Below are 24,684 nucleotides of genomic sequence, written 5' to 3' on the forward strand. Positions count from 1 at the left end.
AAATTGTTTAAACTTTTATTATTAAACGTTTGTGAGTTTTTAGTGTTAATAAAAAAAGTTAAAAAAAAATTTTTAAATTAGCAAATAATTTTTATTTACAAAGATTAACTGTTTCATTTAATCTCTGATATTCAATTCTATTTAATAAACTAGAAATAAATGGAAAATAAAAATTAATTTTTTATCAATATTCGGTTTATTTATAATTACAAAATCACATACTATATATACATTAAATCTCTACTTGTATTATTTTTAAATTTATAGCTACAAAGATAAATAATATGTAAATTAAAAATAAAATGTTTCAAATTTTCTAAATAAAAAAATTTATAAATTTAAAATCTTGACATATAAATATAAATTTAAAATAAATATATTTAAATATATTATATTTATTCATTTCACTTTAATTCTAAAATAAATTGTACCATTACCATAATTAAATCATTAATTGAATTTCCTAATATTTTAGTTTTGATATTATTTATTACATCATAAATATTTTTTTTTTAACTTAGATTTGCCTAATTTTTTATAACGTATTTGATTCATACGAGACATTAGCATATACATAAAAGGTAAACAAAATATCAGTAAGTATATTTTTAAAAATGATGGGAAATGAAATGCAAAATTCCAGGAGTTTGGTAAAGAGATAGTAAATTTTTGTGTTTCTTCAAAGTAGGGAATATTTCTTAATATTATAATTCCTTCACAAAGAAAACCTAATGGATATAAAGGCATCCATATTGTATATCTTAACCATTTTAAAAATGAAATCTCTATTTTAAGTAATTGTGTGATATAATAAGGATATCTCACTATTTCCACTGTACTCCAAATAAGAAAAAGATAAAAAATAACTGGTTTTGTTTGCATACGTGGTTCAGCTTCAATCATAGTAAATAAAATAAATGCTCTGCCTCCAACTTGTATAAATGTTACAAGTGTACTACTTTTAGTGTAATCAAATAATGCATGCATAACTTCTAAGAATTGTATAAGTTGTATAAATTTCATTGCATTTCCAACAGCTATATATGTTTCTTTCATAGAAGCTACAATTCAATAATATTAAAAATTTTAGATCATTTTAGAAACTATGAAATTTAAAATAAACAGATCATATAATTACTAACCTGGCCCATCTCGTGAATACATAATTCCTATTACAGTAAGGATATATATAAAACCAACAAATTGACAAAGGTTATAAATAATTAGATATACTTTTTTGAAATCTTCTGTATAATAAAATAATTATAAATTAGTATTAAAATTTATTTTATATGTATAAAATCATTTTATAATAAATCATACCTTTTTTATAACCAAACTCTTCTTTATGAAGTTTATCATACATGTCAGGATAATCACTACATACATCTCTCTTTTCTTCTTCATTATCATCTAAATCTTCGCTTGTCCATTTATCAAAATCAATTTTTAACCATGATGGTTTTTGCGGTTGACTGGTTAATCTTGGCCACCAAGCAGGACATTTTTTTCCCAATATAAAGTCAACTTGACGAGCTGTTACTTTATAATTACTTTCCTGTAATAATTTTTTTGTATTATTTATATTTAAAAAATATAAAAAAATGTTCTATTTTTATTAAAAAATAAAAATAAATAAATTAAAAAAAATGATAATAATTATATTTAGTAAATTTTAATATGTAATATTAAATTTTAATTCTTAGAGGAAAATAAATCATTATAGAATAAAGTGATATGAACTATTTTTTATTTAAAATCATTGCAGGATATTCGAGATTTCATTATTTCTTAAATTAAATGAGATGAGAATCTATCACTTTTTTTTAAATGATATAATTTATTTTTTCTTTATTGTCATATTATTTAATTAGATTTTTATTGAATTTAATAATATTTATTTTAAATATCTGATTTTATTCTATATAATTAAAGAAATATGAAAATGAATTTTTAAAAATTTTGATAATGATAATGATAAGTATTAATTTTTTAAATGATAAAACATTGAAATGTTATATTAATTTTTTTTATAATAAATTATAATTAAAAATATAAATAAATATGATATATTTTGCATATTACATATTTTCATATAAAATATCATAAATTCATAGTGATCAATAACAGAAATAAATAAATAATTAAATTGCAGGCATATTTATGGGCATGAATCCTAAAGGAACTTTATTTTTAAAAAATATTTTAATATTTTAATTTAAATGATCTAAGATTTTAAAAAATGATTCCATAAAATAAACATATTTAAAAGAGTTCTAGATTTAATCTATATCTAAAAAATAACTAAGATTATCATATATAAGTTTGTAAATATATTTATAATGTTTAAAACAAAATATTTATTTTTAACTATATAATAATAAAAGATAAAGTTTATGTGCAAAATGTTTTTATTACATTCTATAAAAAAGTAAGGAAAAAAAAAAAGGAAGCAGTAATAATATTTCATTTATTTTATGATTCAATAAAATGTTAAATATAAAAAAAATTGTAGCTATTCTAAATAGTTATAATAATAAAACAATTCAAATGGATTATTCTATATTTATTCTATATCTATATTTTATATTAAAAAAAAATATTAATTATTAAACAGAAGAAGAAAAATAAAATTATTATACATACAACTATAAAATGTTGTATTCCAATTCCAACAAATTATAATTTTATTATAAATAAAATCAATTACTATATATATTATATATATATTATACAATTATCAATAAAATATTAATATTAAAATATTAAGATGTAAAATGCTTTAAAAAGTTTAATAATGTAATAAACAGATTTATTTTTATAATTCTATATAAGTTAGAGATTAATAATTCATAATAAATATAAAAATTTATTTAAATGTAAAATTAATTGATATAATTGATGGAAAGTTGATCAATTTTTTTATTAATATACAGATTGACATTATATTATATCTAACTACTATTTTGCATGTATTATTATATTGCATTTATAATTTTATTATTTTATATTGTAATTTTTATTTTTTAGATTCTATTGATTTTTCTTTTTTCTTTATTTAATTTTTATATAATATATAAAAAATATTTATTTTTTTTTTAATATTTTTGAAATATATTAATAAAATATATTAATATAATTTGATTAAAAAAGAATTTTTAAATAATATTATTGTTTTACTAGAATAAACAATAAACAAAAAAAATGAAAATTAAATCCAACAATTTATATATTTTATATTTCAAAAATATATTCATATAATATTTAAAATTTAAATTAATCAATAAACTTGTATATATATTAAAAAACATTATTCATTTATCTATCACAAGTTTTATTTTTGTGTTATATTATTGTTACATTATATTATTGTTATATCTATTTTATTTTATTTTTTTAAATTCATTATTTTTTAAACATTATAATGTTTTTTTATAATTTTTGATAAATACTAATTTTAAAATAATTTTAAAAACTATTTTTAAAATATCAAAATTTTTGATTCTAATTTAATTATATTAATTTGCCTCATTATTTAATGAACATAGAATCTTTGTTATTTATTTTTAAAATATTTTTTTTAAATTAAATCAATAATAATTCTGGTTTTACAATGTGTATTTTACAACTTTAGTTTTTTTATTTATATTTTTTTATTAATTTTAAATTAATTTATTTATTAAAAAAAAAAATTTGTTAAAACTTGATATGAAATATATTTAATATTATATCCTTTTATCTTTTTTAGAATTTGTAAGTTTCTATATATTATTATAAATAAAAAAAATAATGCACAAAAAAAATGTGGGACAAAAATATAATGAAATTTATTAAAACATGCATTATATAACTTTATATGCTTTCTCCAATGATTGCTTTAATAATATCCAATAGTTTTAATGAAATTTAATTGATAAATATATATGTATAATAATCATAACTAAAATTTTAGCTATAGAAATTCAATCAATTATAATTCATATAAAGTTTGTAAAATACAGATATGTACAAAGACAGATGTGTATTCAAATAATAAAGCATCTTAAATAATATCTACAATAAAATAGCATGAGCATTGAACTTTCAAATAAAATAAGTAAGAACAGAAAATAACTCATATATCAAATTTTTTAACATTTAATATTTCAAATCTTGAAAATCAAGTGCTTTTATTATTTCATTACAATATATATTGTTCTTGTAATTTTTCCAAACTTTATATATATTTTATTAATTAATTAACCATAGTAATTATGATTATAATTATTATATATAAAGATCTACTAATATATTTAACTTCATTGAAATTAAAGAAATATTTCTAAAGCAGCTTTTGTAAAATTTATATATTACACTGTTACTAATATACTAATATAAATCATAATCATATAATTTATCTAAACAATATATATGTTACCTCAACATTAATAGATGAATGTAAATCCAAGCTAAATCCATATTTATTAAGACCTCTAGCACCTTGCCCATAAACAGTAACCTTTAATTTGTTCTCATTCATTGAAACTTTAACACGCTACAAAGTATAGTTTGATCTATACAAATCTATAAATAATAGAGAGCACATACTAGAAATTACATACCCAAGTATCAGTCAATTCTACCTTTAATGTAATTTGATGTTCTGTTTGAGCCCAATATACAAATGGTGTTAAAATATCTGCCATTTTTTCATTGTATATTTTTATAAATATAAATTTTGACTTTTATTTATATAATAAATTAATGACTCGTTTTAAACCAATAAAAAATTAATAATTTTAACTTTCAAATAATCTTCATTATTATATATATATATATATATAGATTGTTATAAATATATATATATAAAATATATAAAATTGTTAATTGACTGATATAAATAAAAAATTACATATACTAACGAATGTTAGTATAAACAGTCAATAATATTTAGTATTTAACTTGAACTATATAAAGATGCAAGAACTACATATCTCAATCTTAAAATCACCTATTAATTTCATACCAACATAAATAAATATTATTTTTCTATTGTCTTAAATTTGAATTTTTATTTTTAATTATTATGAACTATATATTTATATATCATATTTTTTACTAATATAAAATATAAAAGATAAAAATTTTTATATTTTATTTGAAAATTATTCATTTAGTAAAATTTATATATTTGTAATTTTTTGAAGGAACGCTGATTGGTTAATATCTAGTTGATTATTATATATGTATAAAATATAAAATATTAAATATATCATTAGTATTATATAGGGGAATAAATTTTAATGATGTAATGAAAAAATTTGCATATCTCTACTATTTAACAAGCTAATGATTAGACATTTTTATAGATGTAGTTTATACGTATTCACACTTATCAATATATATATAAAGTTCTATAGGTTATAGTTCTATATGTATATAAATGTAAACGTGTTACTGTAGTCGAATTGACAATTTGATTAAATTGATTAAAAATATCAACTTTTTTAAGTGCACATGCTAATTATCGATCGTTTAAAATACTACAAAGCAATTAATTTTTTATTCAAATGTATGTTTTATGATGATTTGAATAAGACATTTTCTTTTGACTCAGCACTTAGTCACATTCATATTTTAAGGTTAAAAGGTAATTAAATTATAATTTATTCTATTTTATTATATTATATTATATTGTATCCAATTTTTCATTAAAAAGAATTGTATTTTGAAAATATATGTTTTTTGCACGTATTTATTCAAATAATATTATATAAAATAAATTTTCAATACTGAAATATGTTTTCATGATTTAGTTTCACGTGCGATTTATTGATATGTATTTATTGATTATATATATTTTAGAAATTTTAAATAATATAATTCCCATAGTTTTTTATATTAAAATCTTATATATATTCTAAGAAAAAGTATTAAAATGAAATTCATGAAATAAATTTATGAAGTATGTGAAAATGAAGTATGAAATAAGATTAAAAGTTAATATTAAATTGGATTGCAAATATATTTAAAAGAAATCTTGATTGTTTATTATTTGTATATGTATATTTTTAAAAAAATATATTATTTGAGATATAAATAATTTATAAAATTTACAAATCATTATAGATAAAAACCATAAAAGTTTTAATATTGTCAGTTTTAATATTTAAAAAAAAATAATAATAAACAAAATAATTAAAAAAAATATAAATATTTTTAATTATTTTATTAAAAATTAATTTTTTTTATATTTCAAATGTATATAAATATATATTTTGGAATAAATTATTTTAATAGTATTTAATATAAATATATATAAATATACATATAATAATATTTTGATTATAAGCTATGTGAATTTTTTGAGGTATTTTCTTATATATTAATAATGTATAAGATGTATCCATATAAAGTATTAGTTCCAGTTTTTTTATAAATGAAAATATCAATTTTTTTTTAAGTCAAATAGGAGATTAATCTTTTGAAGAATTTTTATCAAATTGAATAAATATTATATTTATTTCAATTATTTTTTTTTTAGTAATGCATAATTTATTTCAAATTTAATGACAAACTTAACGATAAATAAAATTCAAAATATTATATTTGTGGTTCATTATATTATAATAAGTTATAATTTTAATTTATTACATATACATTTATAATTTTTATCAATTTTTAGATATAAGTATAATATATACATATATTTTTTACTATAATTTATTTTAAGTGTATTACTTTAATATAAATATAATGATGTCATTGTTTAATATTTATATATAAATGTTATTTTGTGAATTATATGGTATGTATGGTTTATAATCTATCTAAAAAATAAACTAAACTATATATTATTATAATATATCTGAAACATTGAGATCATTTATAATTTATAATAGTTGTAATAAATAGTTATTTATATTTCTATTATTATGTAAATTATATACAAATGAAATATAATGCAAATAATTTTTTGTATTTAAATTGTTTTTCAAAATGATATAATATCAAATAAGTTTTATTTGAATAAAAATAATTATATATATATATATATTTATATATATATATATATAGTGTGTCATATCTGTATTTACATTTATTTCATATAGTATATATTTATATTGTTTCAGAAACATAACTTAATATTTCAATATATTCATAAATATATTTAATATGTATTTAATTTTTTGATAAGATATAGAAAAAATCATTTTATTATATAATTATACTTATTAAAATTAACTTATTATATATTTTTAAAAATTATATATTTTTTTTATATGATATGACACAGATTACAGAATTTACCATACATATTTGATACATTTTTATTTAATATGTTTTAAAATTAATATTTATAGTTTATATTATAAAAATGATTAATAATCTATATTGAAATAGAAATGATTATTAAAATTTTTTTATTTTTAAAATAGTATTAGTAATTAATGATGTAAAATGATTGATACAGTTTAACAGCTTTTTATAAAGGAAAGTAGATCGAAAGATGAGTATTATCTCCAATGTAATTGTTACCAGTTTTGTACAGAATTTTTTATATGGATATAACAGAAGCTTAATGAGTTCTACAATGATGCCACTTTTATGAATTATCACAAACAATTTAAAGGCTTACTAAAACATCACCTGCAAATTTCAGGAAACAGAGCAAATATGGTATAGAATGTATTCATATACAGTATGCTGTTTATTATTACAGAAATTTAAATCATATTTAATTTATATGTAAAATTATTAATCTAATACTATATAATTAAATTAACTTCTTATACATAATAAATATTTTGGAAAAATTATATACATAATATAAATCATAATAAGTAAATAACTATACTAATCTATTAATAATAAAAATCAATTTTAATGTTCTTATAAAGTATCTTCTTAAATTTTATAATGAAGATTTTTATATAAAAAGTCTTTTTTTTTTTTTGAAACTAATTTATGTGAAGAAGTTTTTAGAATTATATTTTATAATAAGATATACATATAATAAGAATACATTTTTTTAAGTATATATTTATTATATGTTTTTTTATTTATAATTTTTTTATAAATTATTTTTTATTTTTTACACATGAAATTCAATTATAAATATATGCATAATAAAAATAATAATCATTAATTATTATTTTGTACATTATTTATTTATTATTTAACTATTAAGAATTATTAATAACATTTTTTTTTAATTATTAAAATTCATTAATATAATTAGATTTAATGTTATTAATTTTATTTAATTTATATTTAAAATATATCTTATCAATATCTTACTTATATTTTTTTAAAATATGTAATTGTTTTAATAATATTGTTTTAGATTTTTGTATATTAATTAATTTGATATTTTTTATTTTTTTATTAATTCAAATTTATTAACATTGTGCATCAATTGATAAAATGTTTTATTATATTAATATCAAGTAATAAGGATTGTAACATCATATGTGATATAACTATATATAATATTTTATTTATTTTTAACATATTGTATATGTTTCTTATTCTTTTACTTATTAAATAAATGAAAATTTTTTAAATTTTTACAGAATAATCAGTGAGGAAGTATCATGTTGGAAAATACCACTGCCATTCGACGTGTGAAAGATTCAAAACCTGTTAATGGTGCTCAACAGAATGTGGAAGAAAAAAGATCTGCACCATTTTCAGGAGATTTAAATAATTTAAATACAGAATTATATGTAGATTCTGAACATTTAACATTATGGCAACATCCAATTACTACATTGAATTATTTTTTCCGGGAACTTTTTAGTAATATAGTTAGACTAGGAAAAAAAGCATTACATTATAAAAAGACAGTATGGAGCATAATTTCAATAATAATATTATTTCTGATATTAAGCAGAATTTCTGGTCCACATCAACAGGTAAATTTTGAAATATCAATATACATATAAATAAGATTATTGGAAGATATAAATTTTTATTTATTTATATTTAACTATTATGTACAATTAAAGTTGAAAATATAAAAGCAAATTGAAATTCTTCTTGTTTTATATAATGTTTGTCTTAAATATTAATTAATACAATATTTTTATATTTACAGATATTAAAAGCATGGGAAACAAAAGTGATTTGGTGGTTATATTGGATAGGTTTAGGTGTTCTTTCCAGTGTAGGTCTTGGAACAGGCTTACACACTTTTGTACTTTATTTAGGACCACATATAGCAGCTGTTACTATGGCTGCATATGAATGCGGTGCTCTTAATTTTCCTGAACCACCATATCCTGATCAAATAATATGTCCCACAACAATTGATCCAATGTGGACAGCAGGTATATTAAATATTATGAGAAAAGTACGGGTAGAGGCTATGCTTTGGGGTGCTGGTACTGCACTTGGTGAACTACCACCGTATTTTATGGCTAGAGCTGCTCGGACCAGTAGACAAAATAATAGGACTGAAGAATTTGATCAAGAAGATTTAAAAGAATTAGAAGCTTTAGAAGCTTTAGAAAATGGTGAAAATATATCATTATTAATTCGGCTAAAATTGACTATGAAACACTTTGTACAAAAAGCGGGATTTTGGGGAATCCTTGCTTGTGCTTCAGTAAGTAAATTATTTTTTAAAATATATATATATATATATTATCATCATTAATATTATTATCAATATATAAAGTCAATAATAAATATATATATATTTTAAATTAATTATATCTTTATTTTATTATATTTATTATATTTTAAATTAATTATATCTTTAAAAAAGATTTTCACATAAATATTTATTAAATAAAATATATTTTCAAACTATTTTTTATAATTAAATATTTACAAAAAATATTTTTTAGATTCCTAATCCATTATTTGATCTTGCTGGTTTAACATGTGGTCATTATTTAATTCCTTTCTGGACATTTTTTGGAGCTACACTTATAGGAAAGGCGATTATAAAAATGCATATTCAACAACTTGCAGTGATTATAGCTTTTAATGAAGAACTTCTAGATAAATTTATAAAATTGCTTGCAATTGTACCATTTATAGGTTCAAAATTTCAAGAACCATTGAAAAAATACCTTATTGAACAAAAAAAAAAGTTGCATGACAAGACATCAATGGTATGATCTTCTTAAATGTCTTTTTATATATAATGCATGCATATATTTCTAAATTTCTACTTTGTTTTTAGGATGGAGCAACAACAATTTCATGGTTGTTTGATAAATTTGTAATATTGATGGTATGTTACTTTTTAGTAACGATTATTCATGAATTAGCAAGAAATTATCATCGTAAGCGAAATAAACGATGTACTGATTAAAATTCATTGAATATAGGATATATAATGTAAATGTCAAATCAATTATAAAATTACGAACAGGTGAAGTTGCTATTACAGTGCAGTCTAAGTAAGGTACTATTACTAATAATGATGATGGTGATGATAATAATAATAATAATAATAATAATAATAATAATAACAATAACAATAATAATAATAATAATAATAACAACATTAATAATAATTATTGTGGTCGAATTTTTAAATGCACAATTTCACTTTTGCAATATAAATAAATTGTGAAGAATGAAATATGAAAAAAATATAATTTTTTTTTAAATTTTAGTTTTCTAGAATTTCAAAAATGTTGAAAATATCTTTACAATAACATATATGTATATATTTAGAATTATACATATATATACTTTAGAAAAAATTTTTATACATATATATGTAGTTTGCATATTTTATTTTCGCTATTAAAATTATAATTTTTAATTTCAGAAGTTTTTGTAGACTTTATAATGTAAATAATATTAATGATTATGTAATGCGTTAAAAAAATGGCACAAATCTGAGATATATATTATTTTATAAAATCTCAAAAATTTAATTATTTTAGATATTCATAATAATTGAGTAAAATACATTTTATTAGTGCTCTTTAATACTATCTACTGAATTTGATAGATAAATAGTATAAATTATGTTTACATATTGATTAAAATAATTTCTTTTTTCTTGTTGTTGTTTTCTTTATATATAAAGCTATGAAAAATATCAATCCTAAGATATTTTTTTGAGTGTTATATATATATATATATATATATATATATATATATACATACATATTGTTAATTATACAGTGTTAATTTCAAAATTTATTTACAGAACAAACTTAAAACCTTTATTTTTTTTATATTTTTTATATATAAAATTTTTATATAAATATTAAAGTGATTTTTCGTGATTTCATAGAAATTATTTGCTTTTTATATAAGAGTGGCGTTTATTTTTTAATTACACGCATTTCCATTTGTCATTACAATGCATTTATATTTACAAAATGTATGTAATATTATTTGAAATTTAAAAATTTTTTGAAAATGATAAAGATATAAATGAAAATTAAAATCTTTTTAAATTTAATCTTTTTATTACTTTAAAAATATTTTATTAGAACAGAATTTCTTGGTTAAATATTCATAAATATTATCATAATATATTATATATACATACATCATTTGATTGATATTAATTATTTATATTATATTTTATAATTTGTTTTCAACGATATAAATAATTTTATCATTGTGTGATTCTTGGTAAAAAAGTTGTTTTTAAAATATTTTGATAGAAAAAATAAGTACAAATATTCTTTTTAAATAAATATTAGCTTTTCATATAATAAAATATTAAGAATAAAAATGAAATGTTATAAAAATTACATATTTAGAAATAATGAGTGTAAACTTATATGTTTGTATTCTATATGTGAATAATAATTTGTAATTTATATTATATAATATATAATAAGACTACTATTAACTATTATTCAAGGATATTTTTTTGGAAATAGAATATTATAAATACAAAAATATATATATATATATATAAGAATTTATTAAAATATATTTGTAAATGCATAAAAATTAAATTAGTATTAATATAAATAATATAAATAATTTATTAATTTAATAATTAATAAGGAATGCTCAATTTTATATGAAAACATGAAAAATCATTTCATTTTAAATTAAATTGTTAATCATTATAATTTTTTAATATAAATTAGTAATATATATATTTAGTTTCTTTATATACATGCAAATTAAAATAAACAATAAGAAATTAATTTAAATATAACTACAATTGTAATGTATGATATGCATTAAATTTAAATTTTATTCATTTTAAGTAAATATCAAGATGTAAAAGGTAAGATCATTTTATAATAAATATTAATTATTTATAATTATAAAAGAAATTTTTCACTTCTGAAATCAAAATATTTTTAACCTCTTCTTTCGTATGGCATTCATCTGCCACGTATACTATGTTAAACTCGATAGATCATTTGTTTTTATTCAAATATCAATTAAAACAGACGATTGCCTTGTGCATTCATTCGACGATAATTAAAATCGATTATATCGAAGAGATTAAAAATAAAATTAATTTCGTATTAAACGATTCTTTACAAAAATGGTGAACGAATAATAGATCGATTTTGGTATTTCGAAATCTAATTATTGCTGATAAATATTATATAATAAATATTTTTTATTATTACTAATAATGTATGTAATATTTGACTACATTATATAATTTATTAAATTTATCGATATAGATAATCAGCATGAATATTGCTAGCAATTTCTGATTCCCATTTATCTCCATTATTTAATAGTTTTTCTTTATTATATAATAACTCTTCATGTGTCTCTGTGGAAAATTCGAAGTTGGGACCCTAAAATAATCCATAAAATAAATATTTAAAATTATATGAAATTTTTCTTGAATTAAATTTAAATATGAAGTTAGAAATGATAATAATATTAATTTTAATAATACCATTTTTCCATAAATGATCTATCGATAAAGAAGCTAATATCATTATTTTATCACAATAATTATATGTAGAAATAGCTGTTTTATGTATTTAACTGTAATCTTTATAAATATTACAAATCATATACAAATATGAGATTATCATTGAAATATTTAGATAATATTATGTTTACCATAAAATTATTTTGTAATTGTGAATATTTATTATTACCTCTACGATTGCATCTACTGGACAAGCTTCTTGACAAAATCCACAATATATACATTTTGTCATGTCTATGTCATATCTTGTTGTACGACGAGATCCATCAGCTCTCTCTTCTGCTTCAATAGTAATTGCTTGTGCTGGACAAATAGCTTCACATAATTTACATGCAATACATCTTTCTTCTCCTGAAGGATATCTATCAAAATAAATTGATTATTGCTTTATTATTTATTATGTATATTATTTTGCATATAGAATGCTTTGCTTTGAAAATCATAATTTTAAAATATCAAGAATCAAACATAAATATAATTCTAAATAAAACAATATTAATGTATTAAAATTTAATAATTATTAACTTTAATTAATTTATCAATTTTTAATTCTTCTCATTATATACATATACATAACTAATATCATAATTTATATTATATCAAATATTTAAAAATTTTATTCAAATTTATAAATATTTTAACAAGTCATTTAGTTTTAAAAGAGAATAATAATATTCATTAATTTTTTCAAAAAAGATTTAATATTTGTAACCTAATAATATTAATTTATATAATTTTCAATACCTTCTTAATGCATGTTCACCTCTAAATCTTGGACTCAAAGGACCTTTTTCAAAAGGATAGTTTATTGTTGCAGGTTCAGTAAAGAAATGTGACATTGTAATTCCTAAACCTCGTATGATTTCTAAGAAAAATGATTTATTTGTTGCATTATCAAGAAATTTTTCTGTATCTTCCTCTGTGTAAACAGTGTAATATTTAGTTCGACGTAAAGGTACATTTAAAATTTTTGGATATGTTTGAAATAATTTCAAACCTGTAATAATATCTTAATAAAGTTATATACATAAGTAAAATAAAATATTTTATAGCTTATATTATGTATATTACATTATATATATATTATTTTATATAAAAAATTAATTAATATGTAATAAAAAATATAATAATTTTTAGATTTACCTGGTTGTACAGTTTTTAAAAATGTCATATTAAAATTTTAAAAATAATCTTATTTAGCGCAATCAGTTTTCACAACGTACCTATATTTCACATTCATCAATTAAGACTGAAAATAAATCAAGCCGAGAATAAAATTGTCAACAGAATTACTAGATACTAGGACAAAATGGTTACCAATGACATCACAGAGAAAGAAACAGGAGAACCGCAGAGTGCATCATATAGTATCATTTCATTAGTGTAAGGATAATAACCAATAGTATCGTGTTGTTATTTTCATTCTTTCATCCAATGTGACATTGTTCATTACTTTTAGTTTTCTTACTCTAATGTCAATTGACAATCATTTTGTCGATATCTGACTATAATTAGATAATTATTTCACATTTATAATTTTTTATTCAATTTATATTCAATAATTATTTCACATATAGTTATTAGTCCAATATAGGGACTTTATTCGTATACTGACATCTATATTAAATGAATGGAAATAAACAAATCAAATTGCGTGATATACGATACATGATACAATAAATCATTTCAGTTGATCTATAGTGATAAAAAAATGTTGATAAAAAATTAAAAAATAATAAAAATGGCAGAATTAGTAGCAAATTTAAAAGTGGTGAAAGATAAAATTATTGTTGCTTCTGCTAAAAGATCACTAGTATGTATTATTAAATATTTTATAAATTTATATATTATAATTAATTTAAAAATATATAAATTAATAATAATTTTTAATATTTTACTAACAGGAATATAAATATTTTGAACCACGTTTGGTAGCTGTGAGTAAATTAAAACCGGTTGAATTAATTGTCGATGCTTATAATGCTGGACAAAGACATTTTGGAGAAAATTATGTTAATGAATTATTAGAAAAAGGAAATGATCCAATTATTTTGGATACATGTAAAAATATACATTGGCATTTTATTGGCCATCTTCAACGTAATAAAGTAAATAAATTATTAAGTGTTCCCAATTTATATGTAATTGAAACAATAGATAATGAAAAACTTGCATCAGCAGTAAATACTTCTTGGATTAATTATAGGAAGGATGAAAATTTAAAATTAAAAGTGATGGTACAGGTTAATACTAGTAAAGAGCAAGGTAATATATATTATGATTTTAATGATTTGTTCAGATTGTATTTTATTTGAAAAATAAGAAATATTAAGAACAAAAAATTACAAATATTATGATTAAAAATATTATGAAAGAAAAGTTATATCAAAAGTTTATATAAATTTTGTTTCATTTTTAAATAAATAAATTAGTAAGTTATAATTATCAAAATCATTCTAATTTTAAATATGAAATAATTTTAAATAATTATTTTGTAATAGAATAATTAATTATATAAAATTAAATATATAAAAATTATATATTTATATTTTCAGAAAAGAATGGTTGTGAAATTACAAATGTTTGTTCTCTTGTTCAGCATATTATTGTTAATTGTAAGAATTTAGAATTTATAGGTCTTATGACAATAGGCATGTTTGGATATGATTACAGTAAAGAACCAAATCCTGATTTCTTATGTTTGAAAGAATGCAGAGAAAATGTTTCAAAACAATTAGATATTGATTTAAAACGAATTGAATTATCAATGGGAATGTCAAATGATTATGAACATGCGGTAATTTCAATTAGAATATATATATATATTTTTTTTTAAAAATATAAATAAAATATAAATGAAAAAAATATTATATAGGTTGAATTAGGAAGTACCAATGTTAGAGTTGGTACTGCCATATTTGGAGAAAGACCAAAAAAGAATATTTAATGAAATATATTTTCATTGTATGTTACAATGAGATGCAAAAATATACATAAAGTATGTTTTAAATCAATAAAAAGCTTTCTATATTGATAAAGAATGAGGAAAGACAAATATGTACTGCTATATTCATCTAGTTTCCAACCATGAAACTGCGTAATCGCTCATACGATTTGTATATTTATTTGTCAGGAAATTATCAAGAAATCAAAATTCTTATCTTAAAATTGACAAAAAAAAAAAACCTGCGTTTGATTGCAATCGTTATTATTATCACGACTTTCTACATGAAAATCTTAATATTTTCGATGATGCTAAATTCAAATACAATTCTAATATAATATCTAGTGCTAAACTATTCAAGAATTATCCGCAGACGAGGTATAGAATAGATTTAACATTTAATAATACTTTGTGTATAAAATATTTTAAAAATAATTTCTTTAATATATTTTTTCATAAATTTTTTTAATAATTATTCGATATAGGGAGATCCTTATTTTGTTAATTTTTATTAATACGTTATAAATAATTTGGACATGTTAGAAATCAATATTTTAAACAACTTCTTTCCTTGCGTGTTAACGCCGCTTGGCCTTAGTTTTCTAGATATTTGCAAGAAACTTGATATTGCATTAAATTTACCTAATACATATATATATATATATATATATATATATATATATATATATATATATATATATATATAGAGAGAGAGAGAGAGAGAGAGAGATAAAATATGTATATAACATATAAATATATAAAAATAAAATATATAAGATATATAAAAATTAGATTGAATGGATTTTCTTATAGTTTTTAATCAATAATTTAATCAATAAAGACGACAATAAAATTAATCAAATATCAAAGTTAATATCTTTTAAGCGAATAAATTTTACAAAATGGATATAAACGAGGGAAATAAAATAATAAGAGAAAGATAGAAATAGAGTAAAAATGTGGGAATTAATGTTATTTCCTGAATGTAGCAAATGGAACTCAATGTACAAGGACAGAAAAGAGGATAAGAAAGATAAGAATTGACTATCAGCGTCATTGACATCTCGAATGTAATGATATCTCTTTAAAAAACATGTTTCTAAAAATTTTAAAAGATAGCGCTGATCTTAAATTCTTATTCTGTTACCTATCTTATTTTGCAGAAAGACAATGAAATGATATCTTGGGCAAATCGAGAGATGGCGTTGAAAATCAATTCTTATTCTATCTCTATCCTTCTCCTATTATTTTCTGTCTTTGTGTATCGAGTTTTATTTTCGGCATTCTAGAGATGGCGTTGATTTCGAATTTTTACCCTATCTCTGTCCTTCTCCCACTATTTGCTCTCTCTATGCTTGCTCTTGGCGCGTGATCACGTTTAGACGCAATATCCAAAGAAAAAGACAATTTATTATTGAATTTTAATCATTAAATTTATTCTATACAAATTAATACCACAAATATTTATATACATTAGCCCTTTTTAAAATCTTCAATCAATTTCTTTAATATTTCTAATCCTTCCCCATTAGCTCTACGATAACCCGGTGCGAATGATTTTATCCTGTTCATCCATTTATCAACGTTAATATATCTCTCCACTTGGAAACCGAAAATCTATGATCAATAGCTATTATTTAATTTCCGAATTAATATTTAATTTTTAAACATAGCTTCCTAATACCTCTGCCGTCGATACAGTGGCAGCTAAAGCGAGATCAGCGATAGTTAAATTGCGTCCAGCGGCATAATCTTGCCCATCCAGAAATTTATTCAGAACGTCAAACGCACCTTCGAGTACTTTGTAACATTCAGGATTATAATTCTTCGTCTTTCCAAACACGACTGGATACTGAAATAAATTTGTTCCATTTCAGACAACGAGCATTTTTAAATAATAATTATATATATATATATTTTCTTATGAACACTTACGTAATAATCCTTCATACCTCTATACAGAGTACCGATATCAAAATGTAATCTATGATTGACTAAAGCTCGACCAGTTGGTGTTCGTGGATACAGGCGAACGTTTTTACCATATTGATCGGCTAAATACGACATAATAGCTCGACTAGGAAACGAAACGATGACATAAGAGAAATGGAATTAACGTTAATTACCGCGATATATATGACTCATTAATTACAAACCTTTCCGTTAGTTTGTAATCACCGTCTACAAGAAATGGAACAGTTTTCTGTGGATTTAACTGTAACAGAATAGTAATCGATCAAATATATATCATAATCACTTTAAATTTGGGATCCATGAACAAAGAAAAAACGAAATGGGAAGGAAGCATTGGGCATCTGAAGTTTTTCACATCCGAATCACACGAATCTAACGATATTCAAGATTTCTATACATATACTTTCGTCGTACCGACCTGCACGTATTCCGGTTTCAAATGTTCATTTGCAAATATATCGATTTCCTTCAAATTTAAGGAGATGCCGATCGCCTCCGCAGCCAACAGAACTGCCCTGCAAGGTGAACTCACAGGCGTGTAATACAAATCCATAGTCACAACACTTGTTCAACTAAAAAAAGAAAAATATATATATGTATAAATATAATATTACGTTTCAATAATAGTAATAAACAAGTAATATTAGGATGATATAATTGATATAATTTACATATAATTAAATTAACAATTCGAACAACTTTGAAATATAATACAAAAAAATTATATTCCTTTTTTTTCTAGCTACTAGTTTTGCAACTAGATTTTCAATACCCATAGAGAAAATCGACATTCATACACGCAGAGAGTTACAGAGAATTATCTCGTGTAAATAATTTCTCGTGTAATCGCTCGTGTAATTCGTGTTGAATTTGTGTTCGTTCGTTCATTATTCAAACAATGCCAAGAATCCTTGTCCTAATTTCACTCTGCAACAGTGAGTTTTATCCCTCGTTCGATTTATATATAATTCCGTGTATAATCCGTAATTCTTTTTTTTTTTTTTTTTTTTTTTTTCAATCGAACGATAATCGACAGGGCATTATTTTTCAATTCGTGTTACGTGTACTTGAATCGGGCTATTCGTGTATTCGACTACGTGTATTCGCCATTAACGAATAATCGATACATGGAAGCGAGGTGGTTCAAGTATATATACGTACGAACAACGAAAAGAAGTGAAACGAATTTAAAAAGAAAGGAAGAAAAAAAAGAATTAAACGAATTGAACTTGTTCAAACGAACAACTTTTGATATACGTGATATATGATCAATCTTCTTACCTGAAATCTTTTTTTAGAATTTAGAATTTAATTGTTGAAATTCTTCGAGAAATTCTTTCGTGACGAATTTTTTACAATCGACGAATATAACAACGATCACTGCGACGATGCGAAGAAATGATCATCAATTTGTTTCGTAAAAAACAAGTTTACAAACAAGATGCGTAACGAAAATGATTATCATTCGTTTTTTTTTTTTAAAATTTCTTACGAATGATGAATAGGAAAGAGGAACGGAATATATGCTGTTTTATTGACTCCGTTTTATTGGAGAATTGAGAGTGTAGAGTTTGCGAGTTTGCGAAATCGCTCGTTCCATCTATAGCTATATTATAATTATATATATATAGTGTGTGTGTGTGTGTGTGTGTGTGTATAATTTTAAACAAGTTTCGAACAATGCTAAAATTTATTGCAAAATTATTCTTATATTTCGTTTCAAGGTATTCACGATAAGATTCGAAAGTTTCTTTTTTTTTTCTTTTATTTTTTATTTTTTTTTTTAACTAAAATTTATTGCAAAATTATTCTTATATTTCGTTTCAAGGTGTTCACGATAAAATTCTTTTTTTTTTCTTTTACTTTTTATTTTTTTTTTTTTAACTAAAATTTATTGCAAAATTATTCTTATATTTCGTTTCAAGTTGTTCACGATAAGATTCGAAAGTTTCTTTTTTTTTTTTTATTTTTTATTTTTTTTTTTAACTAAAATTTATTGCAAAATTATTCTTATATTTCGTTTCAAGGTGTTCACGATAAAATTCTTTTTTTTTTTCTTTTACTTTTTATTTTTTTTTTTTAACTAAAATTTATTGCAAAATTATTCTTATATTTCGTTTCAAGGTGTTCACGATAAGATTCGAAAGTTTCTTTTTTTTTCTTTTATTTTTTATTTTTTTTTTTTAACTAAAATTTATTGCAAAATTATTCTTATATTTCGTTTCAAGGTGTTCACGATAAGATTCGAAAGTTTCTTTTTTTTTCTTTTTTATCTTTATTTTTAACCTTGTCGACTAATCACGGCAAAAAAGAGGAAGGAAATAACGATTAAAGAGTTTTGCCAACCATTGTATTGTAATTAAAACGTAGCTGAAACCGAGATCGAGGGTAATTAGCAAATGAACATCGAAACAAAAGGATGGTCACTATCGAAGTAAATTGGCCGCATTGCGAACACCAAGTGGCTTCTATAATTACAAGGTTCATTAATTTGCTGTTCGATGCTGATTCCACTATTTACCGCATGGTAAACGCGATAATGTTAATAATCTTTGAATGATCGAACCGTTACGAGTCGATTAGGAATTATAAAATGCTCGTAATTTTTCGAATATTAATAATTTCGGATTTCAATACAATTTGTTCAAATCTTTAAAAAAAAAAAAAAAAAAAAAAAAAGAAAAATATGCGATGACACGTACGATTTATTTTCTAAATAAATTTTATCCATTCGCATTTTATCCATTACGATCCATCCTGGTGAAATTTTTCGCTCTCGGGAAATTATTGGAGAAATGGAATCGGCAAAAGTCAATATCGATATTTTTCGATCGAGTTATCGAGAATTACGACGTGTTTCGTAGGATAAGAAGAAGACAAGTAAATTTGGTTGGAAGATTAAGAACTAAAGATCGGATCCAATCCTTAAAGGACAACGATAACTCTTTATTCGTGTAATAAAATAATTTTTCGTATAATAACAAAAAGAAGAAGAAATTAAATAATTAAACGCAATTTATCTCATCCCATTTTGTTTACTTTTTCGACAACTTCTCGTCCGCCAACGCTTTGAACATTTTCAATCCAGCGTTATTGTACTCTTCGTATTTCGGTATCTCCGATTTCATCTTTGCAAACCATCTCGTAACGTTCTTATATTTGCCGAGATCGTAATCCATCACCTGTTACAAGAACGATACACACACTTGTTAAACTGTAAAACCTTTTAAAAGAAATATAAATATATCGTAGATCGAGCAAAGTATCGAGTAATTTTTTTATCCGAAAATACGATATTTCCCAACGTGATGAAATTTTAGAATTTACGCAAAGCGACACAATGTAACGTATTTACAATCGTATATATTTATCGGTGAACGAGGAAAATTTAATTGAGTCGAAGTTACTTAACGTTACTTAAACTTTACTTCGATAATTTAGTTCGTTCGTTCGAAACTTAACAATAAACGCAAATAATTGTAATGGGGGAAACGAATGGAGATTATACGAAAAGCGGATCGACAATGATACCAGCCACGAATAATAAACGTTTCAATTCAAGCGTTTTAATAATAAATAATTACTTGAAAAGTAAGTTTATTCGAGATTTTTCTTACTTCAGTTATTAACGTTCAACAGAAGAGTTGGGCTACACAATTTTGTTGAAATAAATAATTGTTATCTTAACGATCGACTTGGACTAAACTAAAAATTATTTGGTTCAAAACTTTTGTTCAACAGATAACATTATAAAACGTGTTACCTCTATCGTGGAGACGGTAGTCACGATACTTAAATCGGCAAGGGTGATATTCTTTCCTGCTACATAATTTTCCCCTTCGAGGAATTTGTCGAGCAACGAAAGTGCCGTGCCAATGCTCTCGTATTTTGCTTGATCTTTGGCCGCTTTGGCGAAAATCATAGGATACTGGGGAAGAAATTTTTTCCGATTATTATCATTATTATTATTGTTATTTCATCATTCATACGAATACTCACGAATAATAAAATCGTTTGCTTTCATAGAAAATAGTTCGGAACGGTTTTGTATAATTTAAAGAAAAAAAAAAAAAAAAAAAATAATCGAATAATTTGTATAACTTACGTAATAATCCGCGAACGATTTATATAAATTGCACACGTCGAAGTATAATCTTTGATTAATGATCGCCCGTTTCTTCAGATCCTTCGGATACAGGGAGTCATTTTTGCCGTATTGGTCCGCCAAATACATCATAATGGCTCGACTGAAAGGGAAACAACGGTATGATAAATTCAAGAGTTTTCTCGAGGAAAAAAATAAAGGTGGACAAAAGTTACCTTTCCCATAAATAGAAACCGTTATCATCGATCGTAGGTATCGTGTGTTGTGGATTCATCTACGATTTAATCCGTTCATAACATTCGTTTTTTTTTTTTTTTTTTTTTTTTTGTTTCGATTCGGAAGATTAAACAATCGAATGATATTTCGTACCTTTAAAAATTCAGGCTTCAAGTGTTCTCCATTCAACAAATCAACCTTTTTGAAGTTCATTTCGATACCAAAAGCAGCAGCCGTCAATGCAACTGCACGGCATGGCGGACTTCCGAGAAGTTGATAAAAATCGATCGGCATTTTAATTTCTGCAACACGCGATGTAAATAACATTCGTTTTATTCGACGATCAATTACGAATGAATGAATGATTTCTTGGTACGCAAAATTATTAACCGTTGATTAATTTTCATTTTTTTTTTTTCAACACTTCTTTATTTAAAAGGAATACAAACGTAAATTGTTTTTAAATAGTTTTTAAACGTGTGTGTTTTTAAATATATATATATATTGTTTAAAAATTAACGAAGAAAACGAGTAAAGTAAGAATTAAGTGCAATTATTAAATAAAAACTTTGTTATATAATAGCTGATTCATCGTTCTTAACTTAATTAATACTTTCAATACCGCATTACTTTATTCGATAAATAATTCTCGTGGAATTTTTTATCGAAGTGCCAAGATTTTTTTCGCCAAGATTCAATTCTCGATTTTTCAAATAACAAAATACATATTTCCACGATCGACATCGATTACACGTACAGTCAAGAACTTCTAAATATTACACCCTTTCGTATTCGAGAAAAGAACAATTTTCTCCAACCTGATCCACCGTCACCGCTATGCATCAATTCGATAACTTTGCTCGAGAACAACATGTCTGTATTCGAATATCGGTCGTTAAAACGGAAAAAAAAAAAAAAAAAAAGAAAGAAAGATAACAAATTGTAGGCGTGGACGTGGAAACGTAGACGGAACGTGGCGATTAACGCACATTAAATTAGAAACTGAACAGCGGGTGAAACATTTGAAATTGCGTACCGGACCGTTTTTCTACTCGAGGCGACGAAAACAAGGATGATTTGTGACAGAACAAATGAAGAGAAAGAGAGAGAGAGAGAGAGAGAGGCGCGCAAAGTAAATTTATATACCGAGCACTGTTGTCCCGCGAGATAATTAACGAACTATTTAAAGGTGTAAGCTCCTCAATCTTTTTATACATGCTGGCATATACACGCTCCTTTTGAATCGAGCATTGCGCACACTCGACCGATTTCAACTGACGATCGAACAATGCGTCACCTTGCTTCCTTGCTCCTTTTCATCCCTTTCAGTTGGAACGTATCGCGGCCGATTCAGCGATTCGCCCTTGAGAAGAATAAGCCTCTGATTGGTGGATCTCTCGAATAGGATCAATCATCTCTGTTTTCCACGAAAGCGAGACCGCGCTCTATCTCAACTGTTATTTACGTGCCTTGTTACGTACATAGTATCTATTAGATATATTGCATAAATAAACAATGTACGACACATTGGAATAATCGTTTGAAGTGAAGTTACGTAAATGTTTAAATACGTTTATATTACGGTAAATATATTATCGTGTCACGGTAATAATAGTGCATTGAATTTAACCTTGAATTATAAAGTTTTAAAAAAATTATTTTATTATTAAAAAATTGAAAAATTTGAATTCATTAATATTTCTACGCGATTAATAATTATATTTCAAGAATCGAACTCATTTTACGCTGATAATTTATTTCAAATCAGAAGTTTCTTTTCATAATATAGCGATAATAATCATTATCATTATACTTTCAACAACAATTTATATTACTTTAGATTTATTTTTAAACAAATTTTTCTAATTTATTTTTATTAAAAAACCAGACAGTCGATAAAATCTTCGTTATTTTTACTTTGAGAAAATGATTTGATTGAAAATCTGCGGTTAGCGTTATTAAGTCGGATTGAGTAATAAGAAAAACTTTGCTCGCGATAGGAAAAGATGCACGATTTTTAAAAATTTCCTCGCGCAAAAAGACTTTGTACGTATTAGATTTTTCTCTTTCCAAACGTTTGAAACAACAATTTATCACGAATTACACGAACATTATTTATTACATTTTTCATTATTATACGAATATCAATACGTATTCACGCGTGATACGTTTCCAAGCGCCACGCTAAACCATTTATAAGATAATATGCAACTTTTATGTAAATGGGAAAGTTATACAATTTTTTTCTAACGTTAATTAAAATTAATAGCATTCGTGTGAGATAAAGACGATGATACGACAAAATGTATATACCTCTTACTCACGCATCGAATGATAATGATAGATGGCAGACACTACTAAGATAGATGATTTTTCAAAAAATGATATATTCGATCGTTTCGCGCGATAAAAGTATCATTTCCACGAAGGAGGAGTTTCTTTTTTGAAATCCTCCTTTGAAATTGATGATTCCATTTCGTTTTTTTTTTTTTTTTTTCAATTTCATTGAATCAAGTTTATTTTTATTTTTTAACCGCGAAAAATATTGGAATCCTATCCAATGTA

At 22.3% G+C, this 24,684-nt stretch overlaps 6 protein-coding genes across 20 annotated transcripts; 2 read left to right on the forward strand and 4 right to left on the reverse strand.

The window, feature by feature from the left end:
- Positions 1–177: 177 nt before the first annotated feature.
- Positions 178–5,310, reverse strand: Hacd2 (3-hydroxyacyl-CoA dehydratase 2). Of its 7 annotated transcripts, none has more exons than XM_012484294.3 (5): positions 4,623–5,310; positions 4,418–4,534; positions 1,324–1,558; positions 1,143–1,247; positions 178–1,061 (listed from the first exon to the last, which is right to left on the reverse strand). In XM_012484294.3, the coding sequence occupies exons 1-5, from the start codon at positions 4,683–4,685 to the stop codon at positions 496–498; spliced, it is 1,086 nt and encodes a 361-aa protein (XP_012339748.1). In that variant the 5' UTR covers positions 4,686–5,310; the 3' UTR covers positions 178–495. The 7 variants fall into 7 exon arrangements, with proteins under 7 accessions (XP_012339748.1, XP_003692107.1, XP_012339750.1 ...); XM_003692059.4 differs by having other exon boundaries at positions 4,602–5,310; XM_012484296.3 differs by having other exon boundaries at positions 4,418–4,563; positions 4,902–4,984.
- LOC100865256 (vacuole membrane protein 1) lies at positions 5,303–11,007 on the forward strand. 3 transcript variants are annotated; one of them, XM_086917655.1, is made up of 6 exons: positions 5,303–5,629; positions 7,454–7,659; positions 8,556–8,897; positions 9,080–9,589; positions 9,834–10,103; positions 10,175–11,007. In XM_086917655.1, exons 3-6 carry the CDS (start codon positions 8,577–8,579, stop codon positions 10,304–10,306), a joined length of 1,233 nt encoding a protein of 410 aa, XP_086773781.1. In that variant the 5' UTR covers positions 5,303–5,629; positions 7,454–7,659; positions 8,556–8,576; the 3' UTR covers positions 10,307–11,007. The 3 variants fall into 3 exon arrangements, with proteins under 3 accessions (XP_086773781.1, XP_003692106.1, XP_086773782.1); XM_086917656.1 differs by having other exon boundaries at positions 5,401–5,629; positions 7,522–7,659; XM_003692058.3 differs by lacking the exon at positions 7,454–7,659 and having other exon boundaries at positions 5,394–5,629.
- A 1,523-nt stretch (positions 11,008–12,530) lies between these two features.
- On the reverse strand, positions 12,531–14,492 carry ND-23 (NADH dehydrogenase (ubiquinone) 23 kDa subunit). The gene is made up of 5 exons (XM_086917671.1): positions 14,198–14,492; positions 14,024–14,129; positions 13,625–13,877; positions 13,050–13,242; positions 12,531–12,737 (listed from the first exon to the last, which is right to left on the reverse strand). Exons 2-5 carry the CDS (start codon positions 14,049–14,051, stop codon positions 12,606–12,608), a joined length of 606 nt encoding a protein of 201 aa, XP_086773797.1. The 5' UTR covers positions 14,052–14,129; positions 14,198–14,492; the 3' UTR covers positions 12,531–12,605.
- Positions 14,222–16,615, forward strand: LOC100865019 (pyridoxal phosphate homeostasis protein). The gene is made up of 4 exons (XM_003692056.4): positions 14,222–14,693; positions 14,785–15,145; positions 15,436–15,677; positions 15,756–16,615. The coding sequence occupies exons 1-4, from the start codon at positions 14,622–14,624 to the stop codon at positions 15,825–15,827; spliced, it is 747 nt and encodes a 248-aa protein (XP_003692104.1). The 5' UTR covers positions 14,222–14,621; the 3' UTR covers positions 15,828–16,615.
- Positions 16,616–17,231: 616 nt separating this feature from the next.
- Positions 17,232–19,373, reverse strand: LOC100863627 (glutathione S-transferase 1-1-like). Of its 3 annotated transcripts, none has more exons than XM_086917667.1 (6): positions 19,080–19,373; positions 18,217–18,370; positions 17,981–18,039; positions 17,760–17,901; positions 17,509–17,676; positions 17,232–17,441 (listed from the first exon to the last, which is right to left on the reverse strand). In XM_086917667.1, the coding sequence occupies exons 2-6, from the start codon at positions 18,349–18,351 to the stop codon at positions 17,298–17,300; spliced, it is 648 nt and encodes a 215-aa protein (XP_086773793.1). In that variant the 5' UTR covers positions 18,352–18,370; positions 19,080–19,373; the 3' UTR covers positions 17,232–17,297. The 3 variants fall into 3 exon arrangements, with proteins under 3 accessions (XP_086773793.1, XP_086773794.1, XP_086773795.1); XM_086917668.1 differs by lacking the exon at positions 19,080–19,373 and adding an exon at positions 18,470–18,903; XM_086917669.1 differs by lacking the exon at positions 19,080–19,373 and adding an exon at positions 18,571–18,712.
- A 1,350-nt stretch (positions 19,374–20,723) lies between these two features.
- Positions 20,724–24,303, reverse strand: LOC100872123 (glutathione S-transferase D1). 5 transcript variants are annotated; one of them, XM_086917665.1, is made up of 6 exons: positions 23,417–24,303; positions 22,273–22,421; positions 22,119–22,177; positions 21,904–22,045; positions 21,562–21,726; positions 20,724–20,980 (listed from the first exon to the last, which is right to left on the reverse strand). In XM_086917665.1, exons 2-6 carry the CDS (start codon positions 22,411–22,413, stop codon positions 20,834–20,836), a joined length of 654 nt encoding a protein of 217 aa, XP_086773791.1. In that variant the 5' UTR covers positions 22,414–22,421; positions 23,417–24,303; the 3' UTR covers positions 20,724–20,833. The 5 variants fall into 5 exon arrangements, with proteins under 5 accessions (XP_086773791.1, XP_086773790.1, XP_086773787.1 ...); XM_086917664.1 differs by having other exon boundaries at positions 23,266–23,417; XM_086917661.1 differs by lacking the exon at positions 23,417–24,303 and adding an exon at positions 23,156–23,394.
- Positions 24,304–24,684: the final 381 nt, after the last annotated feature.

The sequence above is a fragment of the Apis florea genome, unplaced genomic scaffold, assembly GCF_048593485.1.
Source record: "Apis florea isolate Af1SG1 unplaced genomic scaffold, ASM4859348v1 contig_2272_pilon, whole genome shotgun sequence".
NCBI classification, from domain to species: Eukaryota; Metazoa; Arthropoda; class Insecta; order Hymenoptera; family Apidae; genus Apis; species Apis florea.

Excerpts from the sequence above, each read along its gene's own strand:
- Hacd2 (XM_003692059.4), bottom strand. The coding sequence starts at position 4,685 with ATGGCAGATATTTTAACACCATTTGTATATTGGGCTCAAACAGAACAT. Across the intron at positions 4,535-4,601 it reads TAGAATTGACTGATACTTGG|CGTGTTAAAGTTTCAATGAA; the intron begins GTATGTAATTTC and ends TATACTTTGTAG. Across the intron at positions 1,062-1,142 it reads GTATTCACGAGATGGGCCAG|CTTCTATGAAAGAAACATAT; the intron begins GTTAGTAATTAT and ends ATTGAATTGTAG.
- LOC100865256 (XM_086917655.1), top strand. The coding sequence starts at position 8,577 with ATGTTGGAAAATACCACTGCCATTCGACGTGTGAAAGATTCAAAACCT. Across the intron at positions 9,590-9,833 it reads GAATCCTTGCTTGTGCTTCA|ATTCCTAATCCATTATTTGA; the intron begins GTAAGTAAATTA and ends AATATTTTTTAG. Across the intron at positions 10,104-10,174 it reads TGCATGACAAGACATCAATG|GATGGAGCAACAACAATTTC; the intron begins GTATGATCTTCT and ends CTTTGTTTTTAG.
- LOC100863627 (XM_086917667.1), bottom strand. The coding sequence starts at position 18,351 with ATGGATTTGTATTACACGCCTGTGAGTTCACCTTGCAGGGCAGTTCTG. Across the intron at positions 18,040-18,216 it reads TGAAACCGGAATACGTGCAG|TTAAATCCACAGAAAACTGT; the intron begins GTCGGTACGACG and ends ATTCTGTTACAG. Across the intron at positions 17,677-17,759 it reads GAGGTATGAAGGATTATTAC|TATCCAGTCGTGTTTGGAAA; the intron begins GTAAGTGTTCAT and ends AATTTATTTCAG.
- ND-23 (XM_086917671.1), bottom strand. The coding sequence starts at position 14,051 with ATGACATTTTTAAAAACTGTACAACCAG. Across the intron at positions 13,878-14,023 it reads TTTAAAAACTGTACAACCAG|GTTTGAAATTATTTCAAACA; the intron begins GTAAATCTAAAA and ends ATATTATTACAG. Across the intron at positions 12,738-13,049 it reads CAGTAGATGCAATCGTAGAG|GGTCCCAACTTCGAATTTTC; the intron begins GTAATAATAAAT and ends GGATTATTTTAG.
- LOC100865019 (XM_003692056.4), top strand. The coding sequence starts at position 14,622 with ATGGCAGAATTAGTAGCAAATTTAAAAGTGGTGAAAGATAAAATTATT. Across the intron at positions 14,694-14,784 it reads CTTCTGCTAAAAGATCACTA|GAATATAAATATTTTGAACC; the intron begins GTATGTATTATT and ends TTTTACTAACAG. Across the intron at positions 15,146-15,435 it reads TAATACTAGTAAAGAGCAAG|AAAAGAATGGTTGTGAAATT; the intron begins GTAATATATATT and ends TTATATTTTCAG.
- LOC100872123 (XM_086917661.1), bottom strand. The coding sequence starts at position 23,336 with ATGTATAAAAAGATTGAGGAGCTTACACCTTTAAATAGTTCGTTAATT. Across the intron at positions 22,178-22,272 it reads TGAAGCCTGAATTTTTAAAG|ATGAATCCACAACACACGAT; the intron begins GTACGAAATATC and ends ATTAAATCGTAG. Across the intron at positions 20,981-21,561 it reads CTACCGTCTCCACGATAGAG|GTGATGGATTACGATCTCGG; the intron begins GTAACACGTTTT and ends TTCTTGTAACAG.